This window comes from Pituophis catenifer, unplaced genomic scaffold (assembly GCF_029215685.1).
Source record: "Pituophis catenifer annectens isolate HBS135680 unplaced genomic scaffold, rPitCat1.0.hap2 SCAF_6, whole genome shotgun sequence".
In the NCBI taxonomy this organism is placed as follows: Eukaryota; Metazoa; Chordata; class Lepidosauria; order Squamata; family Colubridae; genus Pituophis; species Pituophis catenifer.
Window position 1 is genome coordinate 4,766,444 of NW_027256886.1, and position 11,115 is coordinate 4,777,558.

Genomic DNA, 11,115 nt, shown 5'->3' on the forward strand with positions numbered 1-11,115 from the left:
CCCTCTTAAATTGGATGGACTACAATTCCCAAAATTACTCTGGGAATTGAAGTCCATGCATCTTAAAGTGGCCAAGGTTGAGAAAAAATGATCTAGATAATACCTTATGCTAAGACCGAATTCCTTCCCCCCAAAAAACTTTGCTAAGCCACAAAGTGCTCAATTTCCCATTTAACCTAGCTGAGCAATTCACAGAAATTTTGGTCTCAGGAAACCTTTGCATTCTTAAAATCATCAAAGTTTATATGAACTATATTAATATCAGTCTATTGGTTTATGTGAGCTGTATCTATCAATATTTATTGTATTAGAAATTAAAACTGAGAAATGTATAAATATGCATTTGACTTTGTGAGGCCCCTGAAAGAGTCTCGGGGACCCGTTTTTTTAAAGAACTTTTATTTATTTATTTATTTTATTTTATTCAATTTGTATACCGCCCTTCTCCTAGTGGACTCAGGGCGGTGCACAGCCAGAACTAAAACACATACTAATACAAAATCTAAAATTTTTAAAAGAATTACATGACTTTGGCCCAGAATTATTATTTTAGCCCAGTTTATTATTGTTTTTTATTTTATTTTATTTTTTTGTTCTGTTTTCTTGCAAGAAGTTCCTTTCACATTCCTTTATCTATCAATCTCAACCTCACTGTCATGTCTGGCTATTCCTTGAACTTCCTTTACTTTGATGCACTTTCACTTCTGGTTTGCAGGCATTTCTTCTGATCTTCTCTTGGGCAACGGTCAATTCCAACTTCCTTAATTTCAGTGTTGTCCAGAAGCTTTCCAATAAGAGAATAAATAGGCTGAACGTCCTGAGAACATCCTGTGTCTTGGCAAGGGACGCCCACTTAACACCTGCGTCTTTCTTTGCTTCCTAGAACAAGAAGTTCCTCCTTCGCCAGTCAGCGTTTCTTCAGCCACCCAAGCCAGGCCAAGCTGTCCTAGTAGTAAGTCTTACTCAACATGGAGTCTGGGAAACAAGGAAGATCTGGTAATGCGTGTCCAGGGTTGTATTTAGGTTTCCAGGTTCGGTGTCAAAAAATAATAGAATACAATTAGAATTAGAATTTTAGAATTAAGATTCTAAAATTATTAGAATGTTAGAATTATATTTTTAGAATTCGAGTTAGAATATTAGAATTAGAATTAGAACACTTCATTGGCCAAGTGTGATTAGACACATAAGGACTTTTGTCTCCGGTGCAGAAGCTCTCAGTGTACATGCAAAGCAACAGAGTAATATACTATATACCGTGTTTCCCCGAAAATAAGACCCTGTTTTATATTTTTTTGAACCCTGAAATAAGCACTTGGCCTTATTGCCATGCACTGAAAAGCCCGATTGGGCTTATTATCAGGGGATGTCTTATTTTGGGGGAAACAGGGTATTGTACATTACTATACAGAGTAATGCATAGTACCGTATTTTCCGGCGTATAAGACTGGGCGTATAAGATGACCCTCGACTTTTCCTGTTAAAATATAGGGTTTGGGCTATACTCGCCGTATAAGACTACCCCTCTTCCAACGCACACCAAATAAAAATTAAAAAACATCAACTGGCTCACCCACAATGTAAAAGCAGCTGTGCTAGACCCAAAATGGCCCCTGCAACAAGCAAGAATCTTACACAGCCACAAAAAGCCCCAAAAAAACAACTTTCACACTTTACACACACAAAATTCCACATACAGCTTTGTGAGATTTTTTGTGTTTGTGTAGTTAGAGTGAAACACTACAGAAACACACTAAATCTCAGAAAGCTGCACAAATATTATTTTATTTTATTTTTATTTTTATATGAAAACTAAATTTAAAACTTCCTAAACTTTAAATGGCTAGGTCTAAAAAAGAACAACTAAAAAAAACCCCAATTAACTATTTTTTTTAAAGCTCCCAAAGGGGAAAAAAACTTACCCAATAGAACAGGGGTCTCCAACCTTGGCAACTTTAAGACTTGTAGACTTCAACTCCCAGAATTCCTCAGCCAGCTTTGTTTTGCTGGCTGAGGAATTCTGGGAGTTGAAGTCCACAACTCCCTGCCTGCTTGATTGCAGGCAGGGAGTGGCTTGCTGATGGAATGGATTCAGGCAAGCGAAGCAAGGCAAGTGTTGCGACTAGCAGCTAAGGTAAGCAAGCTGGAGGGGGAAAACTTTTTTCCTTTTAAATGGCTCTGGCGACCCCAGCTGTGTTGCCTGATTAGCAGGCAAAGCTGGGATCGTCAGAGTTTGGATCGCCAGAGTTTGGATCGCCAGAGCTATTTAAGGCTCGTCAGAGCCTTTCGGGCTGGTCTGCCTGGTTACAGGAGAATGACATCCGGCGTATAAGACGACCCCCGACTTTTGAGAAGATTTTCATGTGTTAAAAAGTCGTCTTATACGCCAGAAAATACGGTAATAGCATTATTACAATACATAATGGCATCAGTAGAGGTACCTAAATAATACACAGTTAATGCACAGTTAATGCCTCTGTATATATCAGCTGTAGCTATGGAAGACTGCTTTTATAAAATGGAAGAAGAGTACAAGGTTGGATTTTACGATTTCTGCAAAGTCAGGCTTATTTTTATTTTTATTTATTTATACCCCGCTTTTATTATTTTTTTTATAAACAAGTCAAGATGGTAAACATATATCATATATTCCTCCTTCTTTCTATTTTCCCCACAATAACCCTGTGAGATGGGCTGGGCTCAGAGAAAGTGACTGATCCAAAGTTATTCAGTTGGCTTTCATGCCTAAGGCAAAACTAGAATTCACCATCTCCTGGTGATTGGCCCAATGCCACCCAGTTAGACTTTCATGCCTCCTGTCCCAAAGGTGCTTTTTCCAAAGGCACTTTCTTTATTTTTGTTTTCTTCTTGATTTCGCTTCTCATCCAAGATGCTTCTTCAGTTCTTCACCTATAGCCATGATGGCGAACCACAGGTGGCATGCAGAGCCCTTCCTGATGGCATGCGAGCCGTCACCCCAGTTCAGCTCTGCCGCGCATGCGTGCGTGCCTCCCGCCAGCCAGCTGGTCTTCGGGTCTCTGCCGCATATATGCGGGGCGGGTGGGTGGGTGCTGCGCGCACATGCAGGAGGTGCGCGTGGCATGCACATGGGGGGCGGGGCACATGCACGAGGTCATGCGCTCATTGCATTTTGGGGGTTCACGCGCGCTTTGGGCACTTGGTCCAGAAAAGGTTGGCCATCACTGACCTATAGCCTTGCATTTTGGTTTACATCTGAGGGCAGTGGTAGGATTCAAGTAATTTAACAACCGGTTCTCTGCCCTACTGATTTCTTCCAACAACCAGTTTGCCAAACTGCTCAGCAAGTTAACAACCAGTTCTCCCGAAGTGGTGCGAACCGGTTGAATCCCACCATTGCCTGAGGGAGGTGTAAACAAAACCAAGAAATCACGTGACACCTAGAGCCCAAGTGGATATGTTTGGGAGCTCTGCACCTGTTTCCCAGCCCTCATGAGTCTCTCTCTCTCTCTCTCTCTCTCTCTCTCTCTCTCTCTCTCTCTCTCTCTCTCTCTTTCTCACTACACAGGAGCCAGCTCCAGCCCTTCTCCTGTTTCTGAAAGCTCTCTGAAGTCTATTGAGAGTTTCCTAAGCCGCAGGTGACTCTTTCAAAGCTACCTCTTCTCTCTGGAGAGGACTCATTTGGGTGGGCAACAATGGGGCAGTGTTGTTTGGCTGAAAGATCGTTCTTTGATTGACACCGGTGCAAAGTGTCCCATCTGCCCATGATCACCGTGATGGCACAATAATAGTAACTTTGGGGGGTGGGGGGTGTCTTGGAGTCACTTAAATATGAGCCAGCAGTGTGTTGCAGATGCCAAAAAAAAAACCAACACAGTCCTAGGCTGCATTAACAGAGGGATAGCCTCAACATCACGTGAAATAGTAATACTATTTTATAATGTCCTGGTAAGACCACACTCGGAATACACAATGGAGCCCAAAATTTCGGTTGCTACATGGAACACTTGTTAAGTGAGCTTGTTGTCCGTGTTCCAGACAAACCCCAACTCCAAGTAAAGACGCGGAAGTAAGCATTTTTCCAAAGTTCTCTTTACTAGAATAGGCAAACTGGCACATCTGGGAAAACCCGAATCTAAAAAGCCCGGGTTTTCCTTCAGTAAGTCAAAGTTCCCCAAACCATCCCCTTTTTCCCCCGTCGATCACATGCTCCAATCAACGTCCGTTCCATCTCGACTCAGCACTCCGACCACGCCTTCTCCAGATGCAGGATCGCCCTGATCTTGACCGACAGGAAGAATGCTATTATGTCGACAAACAACCCCCCTCCTTAATCCCCCCTCCTACTTTCCCACACATGAGAAGGTGGCAGCACTGAAACTTCTGGCCTAATATGCAGGGGTGAAATCCAGCAGGTTCTGACAGGTTCTGGAGAACCGGTAGCGGAAATTTTGAGCAGTTCGGAGAACCGGCAAATACCGGCTGGCCCCAGAGTGGGGGTGGGAATGGAGATTTTGCAATATCCTTCCCCAGGAGTGGGGTGGGAATGGAGATTTTGCAATATCCTTTCCCTGGAGTGGGGACGGAATGGAGATTTTGCAGTATCCTTCCCCTGCTACACCCACCAAGCCACGCCCACCAAGCCACACCCACTGGTAGTAAAAAAAATTGGATTTCACCACTGCTAATATGGCTTCCAAAGCTGACACTTGTCCCATTTTACAACTTTTCTTGCCAACAGTTGTTAAATGAAAAACTGTACTTCCAATTAGTCAAACTGTTGTTAAGTGAATCTGGCTTCCCCCATTGACTTGGCTGGTCAGAAGGTTGCAAAAGGGGGATCCTGTGTCCTCAGGACTCTGCCACCGTCATAAATATGAGTCAATTGCCAAGCGTCTAAATTTTGATCACGTGACTATGGGGATGCTACAAACGGTCGTAAGTGTGAAAACTGGCCATAAGTCACTTTTTTTCAGTGCCGTTGTAACTTGGAACCGTCACTAAATGAACTGTTCTAAGTCAAGGGCTACCTGTATAGCATTCAGTTTTGGCCACCACGTTATAAAAAAAGATGTTGAGATTCTAGAAAGAGTGCAGGGAAGAGCAAGAAAGATGATTAGCGGCCTGGAGGCTAAAACATATGAAGAACGGTTGCAGGAACTAGATATGCTAGTCCAGGGGTCGGCAACCTTAAACACTCAAAGAGCCACAAAGGTCCTAACCGGAAGCCCCCTGTTCAATTCTGGAGCCGACCGGAACTCTTGTTCCCCCACCATAGAGTCTCCTCCCACCGCAGCATCCTTTTTCCTCTGCCAACCGGAAGTCTGGTTTCCCCACCATAGAGTCTCCTCCCAGCGCAGCATCCTTTTTCCTCTGCCAACCAGAACTCTTGTTCCCCCACCATAGAGTCTCCTCCCAGCGCAGCATCCTTTTTCCTCTGCCAACCGGAAGTCTGGTTTCCCCACCATAGAGTCTCCTCCTAGCATGGTGTCCTTTTTCCTCTACCTGTCCTAACCGAAAGCCCTATCAACTGTGGAGCCGATCGCCGACAGGGAGCTGCAGCAGAGGGATGAAAGAGCCACATGTGGCTCCAGAGCCGCAGATTGCCGGCTAGTCTAATGAAGTATTAGGGGTGACAAAATTTGAGGGGCATGACAAGTATTAGGCGTGACATGATAAGATTTGAGGAGCAGCCACAAAGAAGAGGGGGGGGTCAATCTATTCTCCAAAGCACCTGAGGGCAGGACAAGAAGGAACGGATGGAAGGTCGGAAAAGAGATCGACCTAGAACAAGGAAGACATTCCTGTCAGCGAGAACAATTAATCCCTGGAATAATTTGCCTTCAGAAGTTTGTGGTTGCTTCCATCACTGGAGGCTTTTAAGAAGAGACTGGAGAGCCATTTGTCCCGTATGGTGTAGAGTCTCCTGCCCTGGAGGGTTGGACTAGAAGACCTCCAAGGTCCCTTCCAACTCTGTTATATATATATATATATTTAATTTGATTTATATGCCGCCCTTCTCCAGAGACTCAGGGCAGCTTACAATGCGTTAAGCAATAGCCTTCATACTTTTGTATATTTATACAAAGTCAGCTTATTGCCCCCACAAACTGGGTCCTCATTTTACCTACCTTAGGAAGGATGGAAGGCTGAGTCAACCTTGAGCCTGGTAAGATTCGAACTTACAGTAATTGCAGACAGCTGGTGTTAATCACAATGCTTTTAGTCTGCTGAGCCACCAGGCCCTGGTGATATTGTCATTACTACTGCTTAGAGCAGGGGTCTCCAACCTTGGCAACTTTAAGACTTGTGGACTTCAACTCCCAGAGTTCTGGGAGTTGAAGTCCACAAGTCTTAAAGTTGCCAAGGTTGGAGACCCCTGGCTTAGAGCATTTTAGGTCAACTAACCCAGATAAGCCTGTGGAAGATGGCAGAGGTGTGACGAACCTAGTCATCGTAGATTGACACTTGATAGCTAAGGACCAGGATGGAAATGTCTTTCATTCATTGCCTTTGGTAGCTGGTCAGTGTAAGAAAGGGAAGGCTCCTTTACACGCCGGTTGGGCATGAAGGATGACTACAGTTCAACTGTGGCCTGATCAGACAAGGTTTGTACCCAGAGGGCTTTTGTCTCCCCAGACTCAGCGGCCAGCGGAGACGCCAAGGCTTAGCTCTACGCCCACAGTGCCTGAGCCCAGAAAGCGAGCTGTCCTCAAGTTGCGACGGTGCCATTCACGACTACCTCCCCCTGGTAAGACCTCTCTCTCCCCATTGGCGGGGTTCTTAAGACAGGATTGTAAGCCAATCAAGCTCTGTCTTTTTTTTTTTGCTAGACTTTGGCTTGCGACTCAAAAGTCTTTGCCCTTTTCACCATGATAATGAATGTGCCTTGGGACTGCTTATCCCTCTTTAGAATCCAGGGCAAAGTTGGACTGGGCAAAAATCCTAAAATGAAACAGGAAGGAAAGCTGAAATATACCTCTAGCTGTGGGGCTCTTGGTGCTGTCTGAGGCTTGGTTGCTTTCTTGCAGACCAACTCAGTGCTAGCGGAGAACATATCCCATTCCCTTCTATCACTGACGATGTTACCAAGTTTGATCATGAAACATTTACCAGAAAGCTGCTAACCTCCCCATCTTGGAATTTTCTCTCTCTCTTGTAAATTTATAATATTGGTTTATATATATATCTATTTTAAAAAATAATCTTAAATTATTCTGTTTTTAATGCCTAATTTTATTGATTAAATTGTACACCGCCTAGAGGCCTTTCCTGAAGGAGATGGGTGGTTAAGAAGTGTGAGATATAAATAAAATACCGAAAGTATTTTTCGGACTGTAAGACGCACCAGAGTATAAAACGTACCAAGATTTCGAAGAGGAAAAGAAGAAAAAAAAATATAGTTTTTGGCCTCCACGTATCTGGTTTTTGCCCTCCCCGGCTCCCAGGAGCACTCTGCAGGCTTCCCAATCCCTCTGCGCATCCCGTTTTTGCGAAAAATGGGCCAGTTTTTGGCGAAAACGGGACGCGCAGGGCAGGGTTTTGGGAGGCCAAAAATGGCTGTATTCGGTGTATTTGACGCACCATTTCCACTCTCTTTTGGGGTGGGGGAGTGCATCTTATACTCTGCAAAGTACGGTAATCAATCAACCAAGCTCAGAGAGCACCAAGGACCCCATATCTTGAGATATTCTCTTCCATCCGTACCTCCCCAGGTGCAGCTGCAGCAAGCCCCCGGCATGTTCCACCTGAATGAGGCCTTCTCCGAAGCGGTGCAGATCCCCCTGGACCGCTTGTGCCGGGCCTCTCCTTATCCCTCCCACCGGGCCAGCCTCAGCCCTGCCTCCAGCACCTCTCCGTGGGCTCTGATTGCCAAGAACCCCCCAAAGCCACCAGCAAACCAGCCTCCCCCAGAAGCCGATGAAGAGGGAGTCAGGACAAGCAAAGAGCAGGTGATGGAGCCGGACTCCCCGCACTCACCCAGCACCTGCTCGGACGTCCTGAGCGCCGTCGTGTGGGCCCAGGCCGACAGCGGAAGGGGCTCCGAAACCGAGGCCTGCGACCATTCGCCGGACGCTTCGGAAGCCAGCCTCAGCCTGCAGGAGGCAGGATTGGAAGCGGAAGAGGGCGATTTAGAGGGCATGAGCTGGGCCACAGCTGTGGCCCTGGCATGGCTCGAGCATCGCTGCGCCGGCTTTTTTGTGGAATGGGAGCTTCTGGCAGCTAAAGCGGATTCCTGGCTGCGGGGTCAGCGGCTGCCTGAAGGCCTGGACGTGGCCACCCTGAAAGGAGCAGCCCGCCAACTTTTCCTGCTGCTCCGCCACTGGGACGAGAACATCAAGCTGAACATGTTGTGCTACAACCCGAATAACATGTGACGAGCAGGCCAGGTGGTGGCTTTTCACGAGGCCAATAAAAGAGGAATGGATTCCAGCGTCTCTATTGCTGCGGAGGGTTCTTTCACGGGCTGGGAATGAAGTATCATTTTGCTGACGGTGGAGAGCTTCAAGAAACAGGCAAAGCCGTTCTCAACCCCCATTCGGTGTGCCGCTTTACTTAAAAGGTGTATAATCCAAGCACAGGGAGTCCTCGACTTACGACGATGGAGCCCCACATCTCCGTTGCTAAGCAAGACACTTGTTAAGTGAGTTTTCCCCTATTGTACTATCTTCCTTGACACAGTTGTTAAGTGAATCACTACAGGCATTAAGTTAGTAACACGGTTGTTAAGTGAATCTGGCGTCCCCTCTAACTTTGCTTATCAGGAGGTCATAAAAGGTGATGACATGACTGCAACCATCATAAATACAAACCAAGGTTTGCCAAGGGGCTCCAAATTCTGATCACGTGACTGTGGGGAGGCTCCGATGGTTGTGTGAAAAACGGAGACAAGTCACTTTTTTCCAGTGCCCTTGTACCTTCGAATGGTACAAGTGGATGATTGAAAGCTACCTGTTTTTAGGGACTAAGAGAGGATTAGGATTACTTAACAGAAAAATTGTCCACTCTCAAAAATCTGCCCTCGGTGTGATTTCTGAACCGAAAGATTTGTGTACGATATCCGTGGACTTGACAAGCACGATGGAAAAGATCACTCTCGAATCAGCCACAGATCTTTTTAGCGATCAACCAGTGGTGAAATCCCAATTTTTTTACTACCGGTTCTGTGGGCGTGGCTTGGGCGTGGTGTGACTTGGTGGCAGGGTGGATTTGATTTAAATCGAGTTGATTTAAATCACAATTTAAATAATGATTTAAAACACTAGGAAAAAGGCTTGATTTAAATCAACTCGATTTAAATCATAATTTTTAAAGAGCAACTGTCATCTCTGCTACTCCTTTGACCCACTGTTGACTCACCGATAGTCCCAGTGTTGCAGAATATACAGCCTCATGCTACATAACTCAGCTCCGTTTCATGCTGAATAAACTAAATGATTTATGCATCTTAAATAGAAAATTATCTTATGATAGATTTTTACCCCAAAGGTTTTTGATTAAAATAAATTCGATAAAAATCAAAAAAATCTGATTTAAATTAAAAAAAATCTGATTTTTTTGATTTTTTAAAAAAAAATCATTGATTTTTATCCACTCTGCTTGGTGGGCGTGGCAGGGGAAGGATACTGCAAAATCTCCATTCCCTCCCCACTCTAGGGGAAGGATATTGCAAAATCGCCATTCCCTCCCCACTCCTACGGGAAGGATATTGTAAAATCCCCATTCCCACCCCACTCTGGGGCCAGCCAGAGGTGGTATCTGCCGGTTCTCCGAACTACTCAAAATTTCCGCTACCAGTTCTCCAGAACCTGTCAGAACCTGCTGGATTTCACTCCTGTGATCAACCCAATCTGAAGAGTTTGCCGAATGGAAGAAATGTGTAGCTACACCTGTTAGCCTTCAGAGAGTAGAAGAGAGCCTCCATGCTGAGCCAAATCACTGACCCAGCTTACCACGTCTTTCTCTTTCTGATGACCTACATCTTCTGGGCGTTGTCAACAGCACCCTCAAAGGATGCCAGAATCCCTCCTAGAACCTCTCCATTCGAAGTTGTTCATGACCCAGTCCTTATTTACGGTAGTTTCCTAATCAGGGCACAAGAGTCATAAACATTTAGATAGCTTCCTACTACAATATGGGTAGCCCTCGCTTAGCAACTGCCTCAGGTAGCAACCGTTTGAAATAATGTCAGTAATAAATGGTAGCGGTCTTCGGCCACTGTGCCCATTTACGACAACAAAAGCCTTCGGTTCGAAACTGATTCAGACCTAGTCAGTTTCAGGCAGCATCTCCAGCCGGCCAAAGGTTTCTAAAAGTTCAGCTCAACTTGCTTTTGGCATTTTTTTAGGGAAATCCTCAGCTGTGGAGAAAAGCAGCTCAGGAAGCAAGAGCTTGTTTTAATCTCTCCATCCTTTACACTGGGACGGAGGGGGCATACAGGACGTGACCCGTTTCCAGTGGTGGAATTCAGCCGGTTCGTAGTGGTTTGGGTGGGTTTGTGGCCCACCCACAATTTCTGCTACCGGTTCTCCCAAACCGCTACAAACCGGCTGAATACCAGCACTGGAAACGGGTCACGTCCTGTACAAGAGAACTTTTATCTAAATGAGATGGCAGCAACTAGCACTTTTTGCAGTGTCTCTTTGACCCGTATTCATTTAGTGACCATTTCACTTAACGACCAAGTCTGATTTGGCGGTTTCCATTGTCCTAGGGCTGTTCATGAGACTGGCACGCTAGGAAAAAGCTCTAGCTATGTTACATATTTATAGACACACGGGGAATTTTCAAGTCCTTCCAGCACTTCTTCAGCAGCCCCACCCTGAACATTTATCTTCCAATTGCTGAATATAGGTAGTCCTCGACTTACACCAGTTTGTTTAGTGACCGTTCAAAGTTACAACAGCACTAAAAAAGGTGACATGACCGTTTTCCACACTTACGACCGTTGCAGCATCCCCATGGTCATGTGATCAAAAGTCGGACACTTGGCAACTGACTCATATTTATGACGGTTGCAGTGTCCCGGGGTCATGCGATCCCCTTTTGTGACCTCTTGACAAGCCAAGTCATGGAAAAGCCAGGTTCACTTTACAACCATCTTATACTAACTTAACAACTGCAATGATTAGCTTA

General features: G+C 45.4%; 1 protein-coding gene across 1 annotated transcript in view; it reads left to right on the top strand.

Annotated features, from left to right (window-relative positions):
• The window catches only part of VWA5B2 (von Willebrand factor A domain containing 5B2), a 56,406-nt gene extending 48,049 nt beyond the window's left edge, over nucleotides 1-8,357 (top strand). Inside the window, exons 18-21 of the mRNA XM_070946014.1 lie at nucleotides 884-952; nucleotides 3,548-3,617; nucleotides 6,619-6,730; nucleotides 7,695-8,357. Of these exons, the coding sequence (XP_070802115.1) occupies nucleotides 884-952; nucleotides 3,548-3,617; nucleotides 6,619-6,730; nucleotides 7,695-8,357 (914 nt within the window). The remainder of the gene's footprint in view (nucleotides 1-883; nucleotides 953-3,547; nucleotides 3,618-6,618; nucleotides 6,731-7,694) is intronic.
• Nucleotides 8,358-11,115: the final 2,758 nt, after the last annotated feature.